The sequence below is a fragment of the Mustela lutreola genome, chromosome 11 (genome assembly GCF_030435805.1).
Source record: "Mustela lutreola isolate mMusLut2 chromosome 11, mMusLut2.pri, whole genome shotgun sequence".
Lineage (NCBI taxonomy): Eukaryota > Metazoa > Chordata > Mammalia > Carnivora > Mustelidae > Mustela > Mustela lutreola.
This window is the reverse complement of record NC_081300.1, coordinates 26,705,822-26,731,651: the sequence shown is the minus strand read 5'-3', so window position 1 is coordinate 26,731,651 and position 25,830 is coordinate 26,705,822. Positions and strand designations below refer to the sequence as shown.

General features: G+C 36.6%; 1 protein-coding gene across 8 annotated transcripts in view; it reads right to left on the bottom strand.

The window, feature by feature from the left end:
- Positions 1-490: 490 nt before the first annotated feature.
- PIAS2 (protein inhibitor of activated STAT 2) overlaps positions 491-25,830 on the bottom strand; it is a 90,694-nt gene continuing 65,354 nt past the window's right edge. For 3 of the 8 annotated variants that reach the window (XM_059138779.1, XM_059138785.1, XM_059138780.1), the window contains 6 exons: positions 22,380-22,540; positions 20,785-20,918; positions 18,993-19,164; positions 12,025-12,164; positions 7,267-7,304; positions 491-4,601 (listed from right to left, as the gene is read on the bottom strand). In XM_059138779.1, the coding sequence (XP_058994762.1) occupies positions 4,419-4,601; positions 7,267-7,304; positions 12,025-12,164; positions 18,993-19,164; positions 20,785-20,918; positions 22,380-22,540 (828 nt within the window). In that variant the 3' untranslated portion in view covers positions 491-4,418. Of the gene's footprint in view, positions 4,636-7,266; positions 7,305-9,905; positions 10,079-12,024; positions 12,165-18,992; positions 19,165-20,784; positions 20,919-22,379; positions 22,541-25,830 lie in introns of all 8 variants that reach the window. The other 5 variants (XR_009345746.1, XM_059138778.1, XM_059138782.1 and 2 more) reach the window with 5 other exon arrangements.

Here is a 25,830-nt window from a genome sequence, read left to right as displayed (position 1 = left end):
CATGGCCTGACAATGGGCTATTTTACAGGGCAAGTAAAACTGTGTGAAAAATTATCTGGATATCCTTAGGCAGGTGTATCTGCCACACGTCCAACAGATGTAGTTGAAACTGAGACACCCCAGGAAAATCTCTGCCAATTACTTCCTTATCAGCCCAGCTCACCAGGGTCAGAAAGGTAGAGTCGTACTTAGTATAAATGCCAGCAAAGAGGCCAATGAATGGTGCATATCCTTGGAAAATATGGCTAAAGAGTTTTTCTTATATCATATGGAGTACAGATCAGTAATATCATGTGGAAAAGTGAGTCAAGAACCACAAAAGTGTTTGTTTCCCTGACCCAGAAATTCCATCTCTAGTAATTCATCCTAAGGAAATAACTTACACACAAAGACATTGGCTGTAATTTTATGAGATGCAATCTAAAACGTCCAGTGGGGAAAGGGGATACGCATCAGGGCACATCCAGATAATGGAATATCACGCAATGAATAAAAGTTGACAGTTTTTAATGACATGTAGACCGAGGGAAAAAAACCAAGACACAAATTATATTGAGAATGAATAAAGCTACGTCAAAATACGCACAAGTAGCAGAGAGACGGCAGGAAATATGAAAAAATATCAAAGTGCTTATTTTTCTTTATACTTTTCTGTATTGTCTAATTTTTCCTCAACGAGCATATATGACTGACATAAACAGAAAAAACAAAAACATGATTGAATCAGGCAAGCATTAAAGAAGAATGGGCACTTTCATAATAGCTTTATTTGTTTCTGCTAGGAGTTGGGAGTGTGGCTCCTAATAACAAAAAAAAGGGGGGGGGGCGGGGCTTACAAACTGGTCATTCATTTGACAGGAGCATCAGACTCTTAAAAAAAAGCAGAGAAAGTCTTAAATTTTTTCCCACAAGTTTCACTATATTCATGTAGAACTGCAAACAGAAAAAAACGGTGAATCAAACCGAATTGTCAATCACTGACCTTACTGATGATATGCTCCCACAGCACATGGACCCAGGGCCACATAACACATCACACCCAAGTTTAAATGAAAAGAATTAGGAAAACAAGTGTTTACTTAGAAAAAAAAAAAAGGGAAAAAAGTAAATAGTTAACGCTTTTGTACCAACTGGGCGCTAAAGAGAAATAAAAAGCATACCCGAGAATTAAACTAATGTTTAATTTTTTGGTAAAAATCAAATTTACCTAAAAAGACAAAATGTGACTAATGAATACTTTATTAGCAAAAGGAAAACAATCTTGGTTACTAAATGACTAGTATCCAGGACTGGCCTGAAGGCAGAACGCCTGACAGGTTTAATGTCAAGAAGTCTTTGTTGAATACCATTTCACCTAAAATCCAAGTTTACTCCTCCTTCAAACTCTTTTAAGATTCTACCCTAGGGAAACTTACTTTATGTCAAGAGGCATGGCTCAACTTACTTAGACTTACAACTCTCCCCTAATCATAGTATTTTCATCCTAGCTTTCCTGAAGTACACTGTAAATGCCACATAACCTAAATTTACTGCTATTATTTCACTTGGGCTTATAATTATTCTATGGCAGATGCCAAGTATTTTTACCTTCTGGTAAAGGCATTTACCTCCTTCTGGGCAGAAATGGAAATTAAAAATCCTAAAGTGGCTCATCTAAGGGTCAGAAAGTGAGTGAAGGTCAGCAGAGTTTAGCTGTGAAGCTATTTTCAGCACCAGTCACGTAGTAGTCGGGAGTCACCAAACCCAGGAAAGCTCTTAACATTTCTACATGCATAAGGATCAAAACCACAGGCTGCCTCAGTGTTTTAAGAGGAGACCAGTAGGTGCAGTCTGCAGTATCCTTCCTTAAACAAGACCTCCACATAATCACTAGCAGGCTGACATCTATGTAACGGCTAAGACAACCTCCTCTTGAAACTGCATTACGCTGGGTTATGCAGAAATCTTGGCAAGTAAAATAAACTACTAAAAAAGTCAGGGTCTTGGGGAGAAGTATTTGGTGACCATCCTTTAAAAAAAAAGAAAAAAGAAAAAAAGATAACAACTCAATGATCATGCTGTTTTAAGGCAAAAGCATAAAGTACTCACCCTCAAGATGCATACATAAAAGCCCCAATTTTAAGATTACAGACTTAAAAGTATATTTTTTAAAATGTTAGTCACCTGTATAAATTATAATTTTATGTAATTTCAGTATAAAGCACCAAAAATGAACACTAAAACTGTTCACATAAAATCGTAGAAAAGAAACAAAACACAACTATAAAAGCACAGAGGTATCGGTTACAAGAACCAAGTAAATAATTTCTATGAATATATTTTCATTTAACCTTATAAAACTTCGTTGATTACGCTGGGGAGGGGGGAGTCCAAGAATCTAAAGGGTAACAAAATGGTAACAAATATACATCATTTATTTATTAACAAATTATATACCACACAAATCAGAGTTACGTTTTCTATCTGATTACAGAGTTAACAGAGATTGCATCTGTGTGTAGAGCAGCAACATAGAATCTTACAAGGAACAAATTCTCTACGTGGACCAAAGCCCTGTAACATGAACTAGAACTAAGAAGGTGAAACTGGCAATGACGATACAACTGCTGCAAGAAGATTCTGGTTTGTTTCCATGTTCTCAATAGTAAGCAGATCTCCAAAAGGAAGAATGCATTAAGTAAAGGGATGATGTAGCCAAAGGAGATGATGTAAAAAAAAAAAAAAATCACATGAAATTAAATCAGGATAAAAGGAGCACAGCGCCATGAAAACTTGAGGGGTTTAAAAAAAACCACCCAAGCAGTGACAAGTCAGCTTCCTAGAGTTCCACCAACCCTGAAGTAATGCATTGTGTCCCTGATCTAACTGAACTCGATCTTTTTGGCTGGCACTTCAGTCTGAGAAATCAGTTAGATTAGTCATTTTTAAAAAGGGTTTTTTATTTTTAAGATAGATACAGTTAGGGAGAGAAAGATAAACATTAGAAAAGTATTAATTCCTTGAGAACTCAAAAATTTAGGGAGCCAAATGAAACAAAGGGAAATATAAAATGTGGATAGAAATGTTTCTCTAAGGGTAAAAGTCGGTCTCCTGGGGAATTGAAAATCAAGTCCACTCTGAATGAGTGGTTTTCAAAGTGGGCTGCGGGCCCATCCTCCCCAAAACCTCCTTATTTTATATTCACACACTTCTAACTTTGTGTGTCCTTTGTGGTTATTCCCTTCTTTAAAAAAAAAAGGAACGGGAAATCCAATGCAGTCCCCATGCCTCGCCATGGTTTGTGTCTTCTAATTAAGTTTGAAAATCATCACTGGGACTGTACTGGTGAGAAATGTGTGACCAGAGTTCTAAATCACATCCGCTTTGTTAGTGTTATTAAAACATGAAAAGTTTCAACAAAGATTTGTATATTATTCTATAAAATAAAATGAGCAAAAGTAGTTCCTAGAAAGAGATTAAACTGTTAATCCCACATCCCCAAAATCTGTTCTTCTACTGCCTCAAAGCTCGCAATGTTCTTGGTCAGTGTGAGCAAGATTCCAATGAACATTCTAGCCACAGGTTACTCCAAAAACATCTCATTCGACATTCAATAGCTGCACAGAATTTCTTTCTCGGGAAGGCAAGCCCAATTTTGTAGAATTCTCTAGAATGAGAATGGACAATTACCAAAAATAACACGCATTACATCAGGGCAGAATATGCATAGTGTTCTTCAGCACAATCACTGAAATCAAGCAGCCGATTCCCAGAACTTCCCTTTGCAACTGCTAGCAAACAACATCAAAGTGTAAATGACAACCAGGGAAAAATAAGTAACACAAAGGCCATTTTTCTTTGATGTAATCAGGAAGAAAAGGGGAACTGCGGGAAGAAAAGTGGAGCCAAGCTCTGGCCACCTAGCAAGACTTCATTATTCGATGAAACAGAACAAATCTCCGTGGAAAGGACTCATTCAGCAAACATGACTTCCTTCCATGTATTTTTCCTTCACATCAGGTTAAACAAAAGTTGCCGTCATTTTAGAATCATTGATTACATCCTTTTTTAGTTAGAAAAAAAGTTTACTTGAATATTTACATAATTTTATTGCTGTTTATTACAACAAAAAAAATTTTAACCGATGTGTGTAGAATCCATCCAGTAACATAGGAAATCGAAATCCATCTCTGGAGAAGATACAGTTAGAGCTGAAATGTATCTGATGCTCAGAGTACAGCATGAGTAAGAAAAATCCTTGCATGTCATTTGGTTCTTGCTGCAGTCATCTGTGATCATCTCTCAGAAAGCAGAAGAATCCATTTGACGTTTCAATAAATATCAAAGTAATTGTTACTGAAAAAAATAGCTTCCATGGACCAGAGATCCAAGAAAGAACAGTTTCGATGAATGATTCCTAGAATCGAGTGAGTCCTCCTTTAGTCCAATGAGATGATGTCAGGAATGTTACTTCCACTGCTGGTTATGACCCCTGTCTCACTCCTGCTGCTGGAGGAACTAACATGAGTACTGCTTTCATGGGGGCTGGTGGTGGTGACAGACGTACTGCTTGCTGTTAGGGGTGAGGTGAGACTATCCAAAAACATAGGAGGACAGTACTGCTTGAAACAAACAATGATGCCGATGAGGAAGAGGCTACATTGATTTTAAATAAAGAGACTAGAAATTGTTAGATATGTACAAGTGATAGCCATATATTTAAATCCCCATAGGTTTAGAATTTCTCAAAACTTCATATCTTTGGATAAAAGGTGGCATGAATTTAGTTATCTATTCTACTGTTTAGTGAGTGTGGCATATTTTTCATTTTCTCAAATCTATGGAAAATTTGTTGAGCAAGTATATAGATACAAGTATAAAAATGTCAACAACAATAAAATTATTTAATAGTAAATACTGGCCCCACAATTATGACTCATACTTAACCTCCGAAAGAATATGCTCACTAAATGTATTTCTACCAGGTTTAAATCACATCAAAAAGGCTAGCAAATACTTATTTCCAATGGTATTAAGCAAAAATGCCAATGCAAAATTCAATAATTCTATCAAAATTTACTATTAATCAGACTTTTCAGGAATAATGTTAAGATCAAGCAACTCAAGAGTCCAAGCCTCTGGACATGCATGAAATGATACCTGTGTAATCAGGATCACAGTGTTCATTCTGAAACAGAGACTACATGCTAGCTAACTACCACTATAGGATGTTCAGAACAAAGAAGTATCCCATATAACCTCAAAATTTTGGAATAAATCTTAAAAGAGATCTAATCTAATCTTCCTTGTGAGACTCGATACCCGCCCTCCGAGAATTTATATTTCAAGTTTCCTTACCATCTTGATCGCTGACCCCCATATTCAAATCCAAGTTTAATACTCTAATATTGCCCAAGAGAAGTAGAGAGACAGGAGCTAACAGTTTATTTTATGTCACCACAGAATATTTTCGGTGAGAAAAAACAGCACTGACTTTAGTGAGGTCCAAAATATACACGAGAAGCCCTAAAAGTCGGTCTTTAGATTAAAGGTATCAAAGATGATCAGTAAGGATATCCTATCAATATTACCAATTCTATAAATTTCTCAGCCTATCATTAGACTTAAATTAAATCGCCAAACAGGAATTTAAAACTGAAGCTGTTTCGACTACACGATCTTCCAAAAGATCTTAAAACAGCAATGACAGCCCCAGGCTTACGCTGCCAGTCAGTGGAAGAGCAGCAACTAAAATTCAGGCTGCTTTACCGAAAAAGGTAGTTTAGTTGCTAGGATGGGTAACGGTCTTGGTTCATCAATAAAATGAAAGTCATGCACAAAGAGATCAAAGGGATATTGGTTAAGGGTGGGTGGGGGGGATAGTTCTTAAAGAGCTTCTCAGAAGCTCTGAAGAGAGAATTGTAAGGCATTAAACTATTTTAAAATCAGATCAATTCTAATTTTCCACTAATATTGAGGGAACAACCTGGAAAAAAGCCCAGAAACTTGCATTTTATTTCTACTTCCTCTCAGGCTGTTTTTGACTGCCTGGTAATAAAAAGATCCTCTCTTGCTTATAAGACGAAGGCTAGACACCGCGTCCTGCTGTCAGTAGGCCCTGCGAATTCTTGCAACACTTGGGCTGCAGCCATTTCACCTCTAACTCTTTCTGTGTAACTGGCACATATCTACACAAAGATAACAGGGCTTAAGGGGGGCACCATGGAGATAAAGAATAAATCTAAGGATTCTTAGGAAAACTGAAGGCACCACCTCACCCTTCTACTGGCCTAACAAGTAAGTTAGCTGTACTGACACTAAGTATGCCAAACAACACTATGAAACCAAAACCCTCTGGTTCCAAGATCATTTTTTTAAAGGATGATTCTCATAAAAATCAGTAATATTTTAAGCCTGAAGAATCCATTCCCTAGAAAAACATATAGCTACCTTTGCTACAGAATCTACTGATGTAACAAAGTCAGCTCAGGGTGAGAAGAGATTCCTCATTCCACACATGTTACCCTGGGCCCAAACTTTCAGTGCTGTTTTTTGTGATCAGATACAGAGTCCTGACACAGAAGGCCACTTCTGAGGCCTATGAAGCAGTGGTCTGTGGGTCTTCCTCTGGCCCTCCCTACCCTCAGCAATTCTCTCCAAGTCTCTGTTCCCCCTCCACACTCCCTTCTGTTTCTCCCATGCCTTTCCCTCCTCTGCTCTGCCTCCACTATAGGCCTGTCAGTCCAGGTGTGCTACAGGTCTTCATATTGGGACTCTAGGATACTCCACTTTCTTATCGCTGGCAGAGAAAATAGGAAGGACTGGTTTATGGCAACTTCAGACTAGGGCATCTCCAACATTTAAATCTGACTGCCTCTAAACACAAGGAAGAATCAAGCTAATGATTCAAACCTGTTGAACCATCTTCCACTCTATTCTACATACAGAACAAGTGTTTCATAAATAATCTCCGTCAAGTTTTAACTTCCAGGGATCATTGCTTCCCCTCATTTTAATCACTCAAGTGCTTGTAGGAAATGCCAACTGATTATTAAGCTGAATAAAATGTAATTAAAAATTCATGTATTAAGTCGAAATAACATAAATTTAAAAATAGCAACTTTATTTCTCCAAATAAAAATGTGAGATATTTATATAGTAATTCCTTTCCATCAAGTTGAGTAACTGAAAGTTGACTGTCCTGATTTTATGCAACTGGTCATTTTCAGTTAGTATGACATACCAACAATCAAATACAAATTAGTTGCTTAAACTCAGGGTACATACCTGGGGATCAACTGGAATAAGGGAAAGAAAATCCAAACCTAAAACAAAAATGCTTTGTTAATAGTTGTCTCATATTTTGGAGACAAGAATTATTTCCCAAAATCATTTTGTATTTATCATAAGTCATAAAACATTTGGGTAAGTGCTTACCATTCTGCCATAGAGAAGTTCAATACCACAATCAGTGATATTTAAAGTGCATAAAACCCCCAAATAAACATATTTCCTCACAAAACAATTGGAGGGACTTAAAGGGACCAGTCTAGATATTCACAGAAAAGTATGACTAGTCAAAGCAAACTTTTCCCTTTCATCACTTAACAAAATGAGAAGCAATAAAAATGATGAGAGAATGATCTGGATTCGGACCATTAAAAAAAACATACTTAGGCTCTTAGGATACTTCACATTTATTTTTTAGAAATACACCACATTGAGGTTCATCTAAAATATCACTTCTTAAACAGATGTCTCTTTCATGGATTGCTCTCTGTCACCCTGTCCCCACATCAAGAGTCGTACACAGTTCAACGCTCTGCACAAAGCAAGCACTTGGTTAACTGCTGCTCACTAACAAGTCAAATCTTAGTAGGGTTTACTGGGTTATTAGCTAATGCAGTTTTCTAAACCAAAGATCTGGGATTCTCCAATAATGCTTTAAAAACAGGAGTGTGGAAAGTTTGCCCAGTAATACAACTCTGAAGTATTAATATTATAACAAAAAATAATGGTAAAATTTCAGTTTTGAAAAATCTAGCAATAAACTTCAAAATCAGCCCCCCTAAACCTGACTAAATTTTAAAACATTAAAAAGAAAATTTACAAGGTATAGGTCAGTGAGACAGGCCAATTTCTGTTTAATTCTATGAACTTTTATATGCTGGCATTCAATGTCACCTCAAATATAAGAATCATACAGAATTAAAGTCTGATATTAGACTGTTACTCAAAATAGAGAATATTTGTGGAAATAATATTGAAAAAAATTTAATAACCAGTATGAATAATTTATACCTCTTTTAAAGTATATTTATTCCCTTATAATCTGTAAGGATATGATAAAAAGGCTTATCAAATGATACAAGCTATAGCACCAATTATTTGAAAGAAATCACTCAGTTTCTAAAGCATTTTAAAAACTGCTGATACGGTTTTTCACTCCATAGGCCTGTCACTAGCTTTATGATACAACAGAGCCTGAGCCAACAATGGACAAAGGGGGAGCACAATGAACTTTTCCCAATGACTTCCCCATTATACTGATCATCAGTAGATGACATATCTCGGTAAGCTGAGAGTTTCCCTTCACATTAATGATATTATTCAGTAAATCCTCCACTTCTGAACAGCATTTCAAAATCTTTCTAGCCTTTACAATGCTTTCTGAATTTTATATACTCAACATTTCTATTCCTGAGTAAGTCACAAAGATAATTTATTGGCATGCCCTTTAATTGACTTAGTTTTATTAATTTGGTTTTGCTTCAAATGGTGTAGCATTTTTCTCTTTGCTTTTTATAGCCTAATTAATTTTATATGTTCAATCACTTTTAATGTTTGTTGAATCACTCCGTCCATTTGAATAACTTAAACCTTTTTTATAAAGCTGAAGAAAAATCTTACTATCTTTTGCAATGTTGTGTACTGAAGCCAAATCAGCTCAAAAATGCTCGTTTTCTAAATGTGTAATTATTTCCACTTCAAAACTGCAATTTAAATAAAAGACACAGGCTTGATATGATTTTCAGGCTGTGCAGTGCCAGCACTGGAGGCTGCCCACCAAGGGGCAAAGATTCCTCAGATTTTCATTATTTCAATTATCAGCTCTTTGGAGGTACTGTCATTCTCTTTGATGATCATTTTATGTGTGGCAGTGGATAGATACTGATAAACGATTTAAGACATTTACTTCCTCTTTATCTTCTGACACCTTATCCAAGGATAACTGAATATGGTGACTTCTAGTATGCCATAATAAAATAACTTGAAACATTTCTACGATCAGTTGAAACTCCCGACTGTGTCCCATGACACAGATGCTCTCGACACAAAATCCAATGTTTTAATGTAAATATAGCTCACTGAACCCATCTTTTCTCAAACACTAATAGTGAAGTTCGATACAGTATTTCAGATGTTACTCCTTCTGACAAAAAACTCAAAACTATTCTCAAAGCCTTGCATCTTAAACATTTTAAGTATACTATTAAAACTCCTATATGAAATAGATGGAGTTTCATGAATACGAATTAAAATGTTACTGCCTTGTTTCGTAGTTGAGTAAAATGTTGTTTTCTTATTTCACCATAATTTCAATTACAGCATGTTATACTGATATATTTTTATGCCCACCTAAGTATTTCATGGCTGAAAATGCTCAATTATTTTTAACTAAAAAGCAGGCAGTGTTAAAATTCTGATGATACATTCTAAATGTTTTATTTTATTAACACTGAAAAAAGTGTAGTTTTTTTAAGTGCTTCTTTATGTGAAACTGACTCTACATGTCTTATTAATAACACCACATTTTCCTTACTTGAGTCATGAACTTTAACAAAACATGATAGCTACATGATTAAATATGTAAATGTTCAGCACTTTCCAATTTTAATGATACAACTTTCGAGCACCATTCGCACCTGACAATATGGCACTAGCAATAATAAGGCAGTCATATTTTTCTTGAAATAATCAAGCTGTTTTCCATTCCATAAATACAAATTATTTGTTTTATTTTGTATTCATTGTTGCACAGTATCAGGAGGTGTTCCAAGCTGCAGTTCATTATTAATATCATTTCTTCTTTGTTCTCCTGCAGATTCAGAAGATTCACGTTTATGATGTTTAAAAGGAATGTTAAGAAATGTATTAAAACTTTGTCATTGCTCCATTCTTGATGTTCTATTTAATATTTTATTATAAATTATGAAATTTATAAATATCAAAACTCTGCACAATAGGACTAATTACATAAAAATTATGCACTGAAATAAAACCAAAATAATTACTAACTACAAAAGACCACATTGACAATAAAATCAAAGTAAAAACTAAACTATTTAGATGTAGTAATTGCTAATATATGAATAATAATTCATAGATGATGATAAACTGGAAATTCTTCTGTTCAATTTGTCAACTGGTTAAGAAAGCATTTTGACACTTCAATAACCAGGATCCCCATACTGGTTTATACTGGTCAAATATCAGCCCTCTATCTTGGTGTTAGTTCCTTAATACCAGCTTGAAATGTATTTTACAAAATATACAGTTAATATAACTTACTACTTCTTAAATCTGCACATTTTATTAATAATCTCAGTTTATGCCCAAATTTTGAAATAATGCAAATTCTCTAAAATTAAAAATTCACCCAGACTCACATAATTTGAAAACTGACAGAGCAAGTGATTCATAAATTGTGGCTGTTCTATTCTTAAATGGCCAGGGTCACTTTAGTAAACAAAAAGTTTTTTCAGCATTAATTTGTGTATCAAGGTTTTTAGGAACACAAATTCTTCCTTAATGCTTATTTAAAACACATACTAAGACGATACGTCATGGACACTCTTCAACTTCATTTAAAACTAGACAAAGTTAAAGGAAAACACAGCCGTTAGGAATTAAGTATCTCTGAGTTCCGTCTGTCTTATGGACCATGAAACCTCCCCTGTATCTTGACATCAAGTATTATATACAGCAAGTATTTTTTAATTGGTGCCGGCTGGGCTTAACAATGTTTTAAAATACCAATTCCCCAAGTACATATGTAGTAAACATAATTAAGAAGGCTTTTTGAAAATTCCTGATAGATACTATTATTGGTCTATTCATCTTCATTAAATTTTACCCGAATTATCTGAATTTCAAGTGGCAAGATTACACTAGGCCAGATAACACAACTACCAATTGTTTCAACAACACAAATGTTGCCCAACAGAATATATACCGTGCTTAAAGTAAAGACCTCATTGAGAGGGTAAGAAAAATAAGCTGTAGGTCAAAATTAACTTCACAAGTCTAGAAAAGAATATTAAGAATATGAGGAGGGAACTGTATTGCACCAAAAGTGCCCCTCAGAAAGAAGGGAAGTCATGAATCTAAGAGGCACTGGTTTCAGCCGGCTCAAATTTGATTGACAAAAAAAGTGTCTACAAAAACAATGGCTACAGAGGGAAGAAAAGAGGGTGCAGGGTGGGAAGGGGAGGTCCATATTTTATAATATGGTCTTGGTTCTAAGGGACTTCAAGCAGCACTGAGCTTTTCAAATGTTAATACACACATAAGAAATATCCTGAAATACTAAGCAGTGCTCTAAGGAAACAGCTGGTAGACCCTACTTTTATAGAGGGGAAAAAAGCCCACAGGGTAAAGCTATGGGTGATGTTAACCCCATGGTACAGCAGTATGTTCTGAAGCTCTGAGGAGCTACCAAGATCGTGAGAAAATACTCTCCTGAAACTGTGAACCTGCTATGAGAAAGAAAATATCTCTGAGTACAAATTCCTTAGGAGGGAGAGTAAAGTCCATCAAACTCTCCCCTATCCTACCATATTTCCTATCATCAGGAATCTACAGAGAGCTCTGAAGTTAAAATGGTAGGACTTGAATGTGATGCATTAAAAGATAACTACCTTTAGAAGAAGCCTTCAAATTTCCTTAAAATTTCTGTTTCAATTTTAACACTACATTTGCTCCACAGATTTAGAGTAAAAATAAATAAATCTTGGTAACAAAATACAAGAACTCTTCACATACCTGGCAAATCTGATGACATGCTTGATATTGGCGTGTGGTGGAATGGTACTGAGTAGTCTGTTAATGAAGGCGGAATAGCAGCAGGATCAACCGAAGTCACACTGGGCACCCTTACAGAAGATGGCTGATACATGAGAACCCTGTTTTAAATAGCATGGGAAATTACAAACAATCTGGCTGTTAGTTCACAGGAGACAAGGGCTGCACCCTGGGCATTCTCAGCTGTAAGTGCACTAAGTTTCAACACACCGACATGGCGGCTGCTCACTGCACAGTCCCTCCACTCTACTCTCCTCTTTCCTAACAGTCTTCATTTTAACCTGAATGTACGAGGGCTCTCAGCAGCAGCTGCGATGTGAGAGCGAGCTGGCACGAAAACGTAACGTACACTGCTGGAGCAGGGCAGGAAACAGTCATCCACAAGTGGAAATACACTTCACACAGGCTCTTATTAATGTACGGGTAACTCAGATGTGGCTATTAGTAATTTTATCTATAAAGAAACTTAGAAATAAAACAGAGGACTCCTAAGATTTGATTTAAATCACTGCATCTTAAAAGTGAAGCTACTTACTATATAGCTCAACCAGAAGCCGGTCCATTCTAACTCGAACTGTGTTAATTAGCGGCAATCTTATCTGAGAATTCATCTGAGAAAAAGATAGCCCATCCTAAAGCCAGCCAGCATGATGACAATAGGCAGCAGTCAGAAATTAGAATAAGATGATTTCTCAAGATTTAAAATATCCAGGGGCGCCTCGGTGGCTCAGTGATTAAGCTGCTGCCTTCTGCTCAGGTCATGATCTCAATGTCCTGGGATTGAGCCGCATCGGGCTCTCTGCTCAGCAGGGAGCCTGCTTCCCCTTCTCTCTCTGCCTGACTCTCTGCCTACTTATGATCTCTCTCTCTGTCAAATAAATAAATAAAATCTTTAAAAAAAAAAAAAAAAAAGAGTCTTAAAATATCCGGAAATAAAAATGTTAAATTACTATGACACCCGTCTACCCTAAAAGGGTTTATATATAGACTTTGAAATTAACTTATCATGCTAAGAGTACAAATTAAACACACTTAAAAAATACGCTATAACTAGTTTTATTTATATATACAAATATACACATAGTATATATGTATAGATATATATATATAATTAACAGCTTTATCATTTCAAGAAGCAGTGTAATTAATTATATTTTTTTAAATGTCAGGAATAAAGAGAGATGACTGCATTCTATCTATTTAACCTTCATTTTCTCTTAGTTGCCCAAGCTCAACAATTAGAACCTCACAAGAAAAACATCTTGAAAGTACATAAGAAATTAGGCAATGTTAGGGATCCTTGGCTGGTGGTGATGGCCATCTTTTCTGTCTACCATCTTAATGAGGCTACAGTGGTAGCAGCTGTTCCCTGAGCTTCATGATGCCACCCAAGGACAAGAAAAAAAAAAACACAGATGCAGGAAAGTCAGGCAAGAAAGATAAAGACCCAGTGAACAAATCTGCGGCCAAACCAAAAAGAGATAGTCCAAAGGCAGAGTGTGGGACCTAAGATCAATAACCTGGTCTCGTTTAAGAAGGACCCCATGTGACAAACTCTATAAGGAAGTTCCCAGCTATACACTAGTAAGTACAGCTGCTGTCTCTGGGAAAGAAAGCAAAGATTCACAATTGCCTGGCCACGGCAGCCCCCTTCAGGAGGAACTCCTTAGTAAAGGACTCATTAAGCTGTTTCCAAACATGGCAGCATTCAAAGTGATTTATGCCAGGAATACCAAGGTTGGAGTACCCCTTCTACTAGTGAAGATGCATAACACGTCCCACCAACTGTACATTTTGAAAAATAAGATTTATTAAATTAAAAAAAAGGAGAGGAGACAGGGACACAGGGACATTAATGATAGCATCCCACAGCATTGCCACTGAACTACTGTAAGCTTAACAAGAGAGCCACAGAATTATGGAGTTGGAAGGGATCATTACAGAAACAAAGAAAGTAAAACCAATAAAAACTTAGCACCATGGTCAAAGAACTAGACTGAGATGACCACTAGGACCTCTAGATACCTTTTCATTTGGTCCTAACACTTCTTGTTACTGCTCTGATCATTACATACTAGCGATAAGAAATGATGACATAGTCCCATGTCGCTTTTCATACTTTAAACAACTGACAAAACTATTTCATGACTTCAATCTACATCTCAAACCGCTAAGATAATCACAACTTATTTAGACACTGGAGTCATTCTAAAACTCGTCTGCATGATGACATGAGGGTCCTGTCTAGCTCTTATTCTGTACTCCTTGTTGAAAATACAAAAGTCACTAGAAATGCAGAAAATGAGGTCATCTTGAGAGTACATATATATAGCTGTGTTGGCAACTATGTTATTCTCCGAATAGTGAATGAATAACATAGGTCGGAGTTCAGAAGTCTTAAAAATGGACTCATAGGAAACATAACATGCTTGAGACAATTAACAGAAGTCTGGTATTTCAAACACATTTGCCAGAGGTAGATGAAGAAGTCATCATCCAAAGAAGAACCTGCCTGGATTAGAAACAGAAGACTTCTTGGCCTCCAATGTTACATGGAGACCTAAAACCACAACCAGGAGGTAAGGTAATACTAGAAAAGGCAGATTCTGTGGAGGGGGAAAGAACAAACTGGGGATGAAATCAAGTAAGTTTTGCTGTATTAAGCCACATCTGAGAGGCTTGAAAACAGTGGTCCTCTACATTGTAATCACCAAAAGTATTTTCAAATTACATGTGATCCCACCTCCCGCATAGGAATGCGTATCTGTAACTGGGGTGGGAGGACAGGGCTTAAGACGGAGAGAGACTGGTACGCTCCTGCTGAGGACGCGGTTACAGAAGTGGCTTTGATTAATCTGGCTGTCTTACAGTTTAAATGTCTTAATCATTTTTTTATATGTAAGAGACAAGCTTTTGAAGATACACACATACACCTGCCATACACACATGCCTACCGTCCTCCTGCTCTTTCTCTTCCTTTGATATCTCACACTGAGAAGATTCTTTTTTCTTGATCCTGAATTGATCTCTGAATGTGAATCAGATTTATAGGTGACACCAACAAAACTCACTTTCCTCCCCGGCTCTATTACTTACACCTGTAGCATCAAGTCAGTGTCCAAAGACACAGTCTATCACCATAGTAACATCTAATTATCACACAGGTTCTGTTCTCATAACATGAAACTTTATAAAAGTAACTACTCTTTGTTTCTCCAATACAAAATGTTGATGGTCAGAAAAGGTGAAAATGTCAAAATCCTATGAGGGTACAAATTATTAGATCAACATCTAAAATCTTAGCAAACATCTGAAAAACTAAAACTATTTTGTGTAGATTAATTTCTTTTGCCTGAACTTTGCAACCATTAACACAAATTCTATTTTTACAGAATGGATAGTCATTTGTGACCATTATCAAATTATGCATTGGTAGCAGATTTTGGTTTTAATCAGAATATTCACAAGGACTACATTCAAAAAGGTAAATGATTCTAACGTCTATCCAAAAAAACAGATGTATTTATAAATATGGAGCAATAAGGAGAAATGCAAATGGCTTTATCTAATGGACTTGTGAGTATAAAAATGTGATACTATAAAGTGACAGAAAAAATGTAAAGTTTGTAACTTGTTACTGCCTTCTCACAGGATTGGCAAATACACAGGCATAGGTATATATTATGCACATGTACATATATATTTTAAATTTTTGTAGCTTTATCCCTAACATCCCAGCACAAAGGTAAACTGGAACCAGCCTTACCACAAAGATAAAGCTGGAACACTGCTGGAGAGCAAATATTAGTATTCTAGACCATGTACTAGATCACTGAATTCATCATAATTGGCCCAGGCTTAGATGTCTGAAAATGATTAACAGTTCAGTAACTTTAATTTTTATCCATAAACCTGAAATTCCCTGTGTGCTCCCACTTTATCATACAAACATAAAAAAGATCCAATTTTGTTACCAATTTCTAATGAGTCTTAATCCACACAAGTTCTCTATACTTGTCTATGCCCGTCTTTAGAATACCTTATTAGTGACAAAGTAATCATTCAGTGATTCAGGGAATGGGGTGGGGACATAGTATTTAAAATTAACTTATATTGTAGAAAAATATTAGAGGTTTTTCTAAAAGTCTTAGATTAATGTGCCAGTCTCTTCTGATAACTACGATTATGACCACAATTAAGGACTAGAGTATGTATTCAAGGAGGGAGGCTAGAAGGATTACCATCAAAATGTTAACAGAAGCCTCGGTCTAAGTGGAATGCATTCTACCTCTTGATTATAAAACAACTGTGAAATTGTTTTTAAAAACAATTTCTAAGGGTGCCTGGGTGGCTCAGTGGGTTGAATGTCTGATTCGTGGTTTTGGCTCAGGTCATGATCTTAGGGTTGTGGGATCAAGCCCCATGTCAGGATCTGTGTTCAGGCAAGGAGTTTGCTTGGGATTCTCTCTCCCTTTCCCTTGGCCCCTTCCCCAGCTCACGTGCACTAAAGTAAATCAATCAATCTTAAAAAAACAAAAAACAATTTTTACTAAAACAATACCTCCTCAAAAATAACTGCTCTCTTGGGATCCCTGGGTGGCTCAGTCGGTTAAGCCACTGCCTTTGGCTGGGGTCATGATCCCAGGGTCCTGGGATCGAGTCCGGTGTCAGGCTCCTTGCTCGGCAGGGAGCCTGCTTCTCTCTCCGCCTCTGCCTGCCACTGCCTGTGCACTATCGCTCGCTCTGACGAATAAATAAATAAAATCTTAAAAAAAAAAAATAACTGCTCTCTGGAATGTAACTGAAAGCAAGTTTTTCTGGTTTCTCATTCTCTATTCTTTCTCATTTGCTTACTATCATTGACCAAGAAGTCCCACGATAAACTTACACAGCAGAAGAAAACCATGAAAATTCTAGATGCTGAGCCACAAGACAATACAAAAAGGATGACCAAGAACAAAACCAGAAAAGCATTAAGAGTTGGAAGGGAATACAGAGATAATATATCCATAGCATGAGTCTCCATGACACCCACTGGGACAGGGGGAATTGATTCTACCTCAATAAAGAAAATGTGATTTTAGCACCAAACATCAACTTTCCTAGTGTTCAGCTCCAGCTGAAAGTCTTTCCATGTATCTTCCCTCCACTGTATTTAGATCTCCCAAATTTTATTACACAGAATAAACTTAATCCACTTAGTCAATGATTCCCTTTTAAGAACTACAAGATATTCACATATTCACATCTTCTCTTGTCCTGGCTTAACAGCGTCAGTCCGTAGACCCATCCATCCATCCATCGTGCTACAGGATGCACTATTTACCACCCTGCTCCCATCGGCTCATGATCAACACTGACTAGAGTGATATTAAATAAAAATCATCTAGCCTTAAACAGAATAAAACTAGTGTAGGTATATATCCTGGACACTATGCCTCTTTCATTAATGCAGCCTAAGAATAAATCAACTTCAGTGGTAAACCCTTCAAACCTTAAGTGAATTCTGGTATTTCAAAGAGTTTCTCTCAGGAATGGCTACTAATGAACTAAATACCTTTCCAGAATCCATTAAGATGACTACATAGTTATCCTTATTACACAATCCATTTTATCAACATATTTCCTAACAATAAAGCATTCCTGGATGAACCCTACACTTTGTAGTAATGGATACCATTTTAATATATACTTAAATGATTTTCTAAGACTGAATTCAGAATTTTCATTGGCCTTTCAAAAGTGAAGCAGCTTCATTCTGCATGGTTGTTAATGTGTAAATCTCATTTGGGTATTAGGAATTAAGTTGACTTCATGGAATGAGCTGGATAGCTATAACTTCTAGTCCTTTTAGGCCAAAATACACTGAGAGTATAATTCCAATTACATAAAATGTCTGGAACAGACAAATCATAGAGATGGTAAGAAGATAAACAGTTGCCTAGATTTGGGGTGTGAATGGGGATTAACTGCAAGTAAACATGAGAGATGTTTACTAGGTGTTGGAAATATTCTACAGCTGAATTGTGATGAGAACTGGGCAACTCTCTGAATTCACTAAAATCAATAAACCGGGCAACTTAATAGTTAAGATGGGAAAATTTTATGGCATATAAATTACAGAAAAAATAAGTGCGCTGAGAGAGGCCCCAAGGACAAGACTGGCACACCCAAGTCTAATACAGTATGTTGATGGAAGGTAACAAAAACCCTCTGCTACTATCTTGCAGGTTCCAAAATTTCTAAGAAGCACCAGTTGACAGATACTTAAAGCTATCACTTACTACATAAGACAGCAACAGCTTCTGCCATATGAGTCATAAAACATGACATGCTAGAATGCATTTACTTGCCCACAGTTTGCCCTGGAGAGGATGAAATAGGAAGGCAACCAATTTTTACTAAGAGACTAGCACATGCCTGACACTGAGCCTAAGCTCTCTCTCTTATTGAAACCGGACAATCATCCTCTGAGGTAGGTATTATTTAACCCCATTTTACAAAGTAGAAAAAGGAGGCTCACATAAGTCTATTAGTCAAGATCCGGGTACTAGTAAGCAATGGTATCAAAACTGGAACCCACACTTGTCAGATTCCCAATGCCACACTCCATTTTTATGCTAGGCTTACTCATGCTGGCTGTGATGTCAAATATAGGTTCCAGAAAAATGACAAAAAAGAATCAAATAGGAAATAAATACTTAGACATGAGAAGACTTCAACTCTTACTTCCCGAAGATGTTAATAATTTCTTCATCAAAATTTTCTCTCCTTTAAACAAGATGCTTTCTTGAAAATATTTCAACTGAACAAAGGCAAATGAAAATAGCCTTCTATGGTTATGCAACTGTCAGAGACACTTACAAACCTGTACCGAAAACAGTTAGTTCCAAGTATAATAAACAATAGTGAACTATAAATTAACAAACCCTTTGGTTGGGCTGCTTTGTGTTTCTGACATAAAGATGCATTTCCTTTTGGCAGGAGGGTCTTCCTCTTCATCAGAAGAGCTTTCTATTGTTAGGTCAATAACATCTACTTTCTTCTTGCTTGTCTCATTGGCTACAGTCACCGAACAAGGCTTAGTGAGGACACTTGAACCTGATGTGGGGAAGAGAAGTAAAAGAAAAAAAAAAAATCAAAGGTGGGACACAAATAAACTCTAACCTTAAGTCTTAATTGTGCAGCAAGTCCAGGAGAATATACAACCAGTAAAGACACATACTCTGCCCAATGGATACAGACAAACTCCTTAACTCCAGATGTTTGTCTATAAAGTGACTGCTTAATCTGGGGACAAAAAATAAACTCTATGCATGTCCAGAGCGTCAAAGCCTCCTTCGGACAGCATGTTCTTATGTCCCCCGGACTGCCAGAAGACGCGCTCAGATCCTACTGCTCACACTGCCTGCCTCCCTAGGTAAACATTTTATAGGCAGCCTAGGGTCAGGGGTCCAATCTCAGCCACAGGCAAGAGTAAGTGGCTTCACGGGCTGTGTATTCTCACAGATGTGTGGCACTGTTAAGTCAGAATCAGATACTTTCACTCTAGCAAAGCAACAGTACTCATGTCAGGATAATGTACAGGCCCCTCACCATAAGCCAGAACCTGATAAAATTTTAAACCTTCATGAGCTGAAAAAACTCCAAACTTCTCTTAAATTATTCAGACATTTAAAGCTTTTCTTATCAACTATCTATTAATCACTTAGGTCCTCCTTTCTGCCCTCATATACTATATGTTAACACACCAGTTCACAGAAATTATGTTATGCCCTGTAATCTCTTTAACAGAAAACTAATGCTGGCTGATAATGGAAAAGGAGCAACTAATCAACTATTATCACTGTTATTCTCAAAGATGAGGGAAACCTTGACCCTAATTCTACCTGTAGGTTCAGTAACAATCACAGGAGAATGAATTTTTTTAAATTAGGTTCCACACCCAATGTGGGGCTTGAACTTAGGACCTTCAGATCAAGAGTTTCATTCATACTGAATGAGCCAGCCAGGTGCCCCAGGAGAACGAATCTTTCACTTTTTACTCGAGTACCTATTATTCATTACACTGGTAGTGTGTCAAACATAATCAGCACCAAGCATAAATGTAGTGAGTAGACCATATCAGATAAAAAGAAAACTTTAAGTTCACCTACAGGTTTCAATTAACGGAACTGCCCTAAGTTTCTCCACTCAGTGTGGCTGGGTAGAGGGAGCTGAGTCCTAGGTAACCAAGGCAATGGTCAAATTCCTTCCCATAAAGAAATGGAAACAATCTGTTCACTTTTTTAGCAACTGACCTGTGAGCACCTGCCCCAACCCTCCACTGACGGATTCAGCCTCTTTAAGCACACCTCTACTGGCAGTTCCCTCAAAAGGTACTCTACAAAGAATCCTGAAATATCGTCCATAAAAATGTCGTTTATAACTTTTCATTTTGTAACAAACACCATATATTAAAATAACTTGAGATGATTGTTTCATTTACTTTACATATAAAAATATATTATGAAAAAGCTAATTAGAAGATAATATAAACTTTAGCACATTTCTGAAGGAAAGAGTAAAAATCATTCGGGGGAAATTACATATATAACAGATGATCAAAAGATAAAGTTCGCAAACTGAGCTCCAAATGTAGTTCTAGCGGCCAAGGTTAACAATAAAAACAACACTGTAGGAGTCTCATTGCTTTGCTCTCTGGAGCCATTCTGCACATACTTTCTATTTTTGTACATGGCTGGCTGGACACTTTCATAGCTTCTTTCTTCGGTCTCATTGGACACCAAGTGCCATCCTCTTGGAATTTGATCTCATCCACATCAGAACAGTCATTGAGAATTTCCATAAAAAGCCTATGAACCAATTAAAAAGTGCATAAATGTAATCAATGGCTTTGTTCAATGGTGAACTAACAAAGTAATACATATACTGCCTTGGAGATGAAAATAATGCTATCTTTTTTTGTTTGGTGTTTCAATACTTCACATTTTACAACAACTATTACATCCCCTCCTCCTAGGTTTCAGATCTTTAATGAACAACATAAGTGACGTACTGAGTATCATCTAAGAAATCAATGACTAAACAGAAAGATACCTGGAGCCTCCTAACTGGGATTGGCCAGTAAGAACAATTTCTAACACAACATACAAAACAAACATAAGGAAATATAAAGGTTATTATACAAAAAATAATCTATAAGCTTATTCTCAAGATAAATGGATCATCAGGGTAGGGAAAAGGAGGATTAGGGACATGAAAAAATTTAAATAACTCTGCATAAAAATTATGTTCTATGCCCATAGTGAAATTTGAAATCATCTTCAGAAAAATATATGGAAAATGCCAATATTTGGAAACTAAACAAAACAACCAATGAGACCAAAAAAAAAAAAAAAAAAAAACAAAAAAAACCCATAAACATAAATTAGAAAGTATTTAGAACTGAACAAAAAGGAAAGTATAATAAAATTTGTGGAATATAGCTAAAGCAGTACTTGGAAGAAAATTTATAGCACTAATCTTCCTACATTAAAAAAGAACTCAAATCAATGACCTCAGCTTCTACCTAATGAAACCAGAAAAAAAATTAAACATGAAAAGGGAAATAACAAAGAAAAGAATCAAATGAAATAGAAAAAAAACAAAAAATCAATGAAAACAAAAAGCTGGGGCTTTAAGATCAATAAAATCGACAAACTTCTAGCCACACTAAGGCTCCAAAAGAAATCGATAACCTGAAGAAACCCACGTATATTAAAGAAAATGAATTTATAGTTAAAAACTTTACCACAAAGAAAAGCCCAGTCCCAAACATCTTCACAAGGGAATTCCAACAAATATTTGTGAAGACATGATACCACCACTTCCCAACTCATTTGCATGAGGTCAACATTACGGTGGTATTAAAAGGAGACAAAGGGGATGCCTGGATGCCTGGGTGGCTCAGTGGGTTGAGCGTCTGAGTCTTGGTTTTGGCTTAGGTCAGGATCTCACGGGTCGTGGGATTGGGCCCCGTGCAGGGCTCCATGTTCAGCACGGAGTCTGCTTGAGAGATCCTCTCTCTCTCTGCCTTTCTCCCCACAACCCATGCTAATGCTGTCTAAAATACACAAGTAAATAAAATCTTAAAACAAAAATAAAACAAAGACACTACAAGAAAACAACAGACCAATGCCCCTCTGAGTTTAACAAACCTAACAGTACAGAAACCCAACAATAAATACAAAGAATAACACAACCCTAGACTAAAATGGATATGAGGCTGTACTGGCTGTTTACATAAGCTAACACGTAGGCTGGGATACACTTACCCATCTAAAATGAGACTTTCATAGGCAGCCTTTTTATCACACACGGGACAGATCCAGGTGGGCTTCTTCTCATTCATTTGCAGATAAAGGGCAGCATCAAAACACTGCAGATGTGTACAAGTCACTGCACGGCACGGGATTGTCAACCTCATTTTCCCTAACTACAGGACAGAGAAGACAACAGGGGGAAACTTTTCAGAAAGGAGAATAAAGCCTCAAAGGCAAGAATCACTCATAAAAGCCTAAAAAGATCTTATGAGAAAATCAAAATGAAAAAATTCAAACCAGAATTTATCTCTATCAAGACTGCTACACATTTCACTTGTATTCACTGACGGCCCTATGATTTTTAAAAGCCCATTTCACATTTTTAAAATAATCAACATGCAAATTCACAGGAAGAAAAACGTGTCTCTTTCTTACCTGTTCCCCTATTTAGAGGGAACCACTGTTGCCCATCTCTTGCTTGTACTTGCACCAAGTCTACACATAACCAAGTATGTATTTTAAAAATTTTCCCAGAAATGGTGGCATGCCATCCACACAATTCTGTACCAGCTGTCACATAATTCCCTTGGTGACTATTTCAAACATATCAGAACACGCAAAGCTACCATGACATGAAGGTATCATAACTGATAATGAAGCGTATGATATGAAGGCTCATTATTTATTTAACTAGTACCCACCCTAGCAACAGACGTTTAAATTGTTTCCAATCTTTTATGACTACAAATAATGCTCCAGTAAATATCTACAGAACGACTCCTAGAAGTGATATTTTGTGGTCAAAGGGAAAGTGCATTTATGATTTCTGTCACACTGACAAAAACGTCTCCCACAGAAGCTGCCTACCTACCGATGCATGCACATACATGTATCAGTGCACTTGGTTCCCCTCAACCTTGCACACACAGTGCTGTAACTCTGATCTCTGCCAACCCGATAGGTGAAAAAATCCCATTATAGTTGTGAACTACACTTCCCTTATTTTGAGTTGAGCTTCTTTTTTACTTCTAAGAGCCATTTGTGCTTCTAAGAGCCATCTATTCATAATCTTTTCTCATTTTCCATTTAGTCTTTGGTATCTATCTACAGCAGCTCTACATTAAGTCAGCCTCATATATATGATGATGTGAACTGCAAATAGATTTTTCACTTATGAGAATTTACTTGTGTATAATCACATGTGCTGATATTCTGATATATTTTTATATAACTACAGTGCTCTGTTCAGTTCTTATTCTAGCTGGTAGAGGTATGCCAACATCAGGACACACACCCAGATTAGACGGAGTCTGTCAGGACAGCCTTTCAACAGCCCTCCCTATGTACTTCCTTACAGAAAATCTCTCAGCTTACAACCAGCTCTGTGTTATTTGGATAGAAAATCTGTTTCTCCCACTAGACTCTAAGCTCCACAAGGACAAGATCCATGTCGTTGCTCACCGCTGTAATCCAAGTGTCACAGCACAGCACCTAAAATGCAGCATGTGCTCGGAATCTGTTGATCAGATGACAGAACAAAGACAGACAGACTAGAAAAACAGCAATGGGAAAGAGAGGGAAACAGGAAGGACTTCTTTACGGGCACTATAAAGTCTAGAAAAATACACAGCAAAATTACACTGTTAACTTTGCCTGAGGGGTAGGAGTCTTAGAATGCTCCTGTTTGCCCCCCCCCTTTATGGTTTATCTAAAATTTCTTTCTTCTAAAATGAACATTTGTTTATTTCGTAATTAAAAAAATTAATTTAGCCAAGTTGTCAGCATAGCAATAACTATTGTTTGTATAGTTCTACTTACATAGAAGGCACGATGCTGATGACTTTATATTATGAAGTGACACTTTATATTTAAACCTAACAACTGCACTGTATGACTGATCTAGAGAAATTATTGTCTCCCCCACTCCCACCCTGAGAACACCAAGGCACAACAAAGCTAAGTAAAGATACCATTACAAAGTTAGAAAGTGGCAGCACCAATATCTGAACCAAGCAACTCTGGCTCCAGAGTCCATATCTTAACACTGTGCTATACTGACTCCATCTGAGTGTTTTAACTAGAATTCTAAAAGAGATCTTGGAAGTTACAGTGATTAATGCAAGTACATAGCACAACAGAACTCATTATTTAAGAAAGAAAAAAGGAAGAATAGAACCTAAGGCATTTCATTTTCTTACAATATTTGCTTCCAAATTTTCCCTTCCTTTAGTAACAGATTTTCTCCTAAGCCATGTGGAATCTTACTGGGCGCTAAGGATTTTTACATACATTTCACAGAATTCTCCTAACAGCCCTAGGACTGCAGACAGACTAGTATCTGTATTTTGCTTTTGAAATAAAGATGCTGAGACGACATGAGGCCATAAACAACACACTCACTGAGACCCAGCTGGTGGAGCTCTAATGCAAACACAAATGTTTACTTCTATGGGACTCCTCTTAGTTTTACATCACACATGGTGCTGGTTCTTGGTTCCAATTATCCACCTTCTCCTATTTTGCTAAAAGTTTTTGTTCTCTTAGGAATGGAAGCTGACTGAATGCTTATTCAGCACCCTAATGAGATGATCACAGGGATTTCCTAACCCCCTTTCCATTATTAATATAAACAATCAAACCATACTTGCATTCCTAAGAGGTATCCTTTTGTTATCACGTATTATTCTTGCAAAATACTGATTCTTTTTAAAGTAATGGATTCTACTGGCTAGTGTTTTGCTTAGGAATTTTTCATCATTGCTTTTTATTTGGAAACAACCTAAGTAATCACTAAAAAGGTTAAACAAGTTAATTTACACCACACCCAATCAACAAAATGCCTGTATGATTAAAATAAGTCATATCTACAGATATTAATAGTTTAAATATACTGTTAATTTTAAAACAGTAAACCACAGAACAGTATATGTAGCACAATATAATTTTTTCCAATACATAAAGTTCAGTCTAGAAAGATTTATTTCATACTATTAGTAGCATTACTTTTGAGTAAGAGATCTTATGAATTTCAAGTTTTAATGTCTGTTCTATTTGAATAATTTTATAATAAAGTAGGTACTATTTGTCAATTTCCATAATTTGTTTCCTTTAAATAATGCTCTAGCTCAGCCTACTATGATTTTTTTGGAGGGGGCGGGGGCTCCTAGTTCTCATACTTTTGGCTTCAGAATCCCTTCACACTCTTAAACACTGAGAATCTCAAGGAGTTTTTATATATAGATTATATTTACCAATATTTATTGTAGTAGCAATTAAAGCAGACATTTTAAAAAGACAAGAATAGACAAATACACACTACATCAACCCTCGGGAACACTGACATTACCAATAGTCAGGTAATCCCTATTAAACACCACTGCCTACTCATGAGAGAATAACAGAAAAGAGACAAACTGCATCACAGTATTATTTTAAAAATTGCTCTGACTTTGTGAGCCTCTTC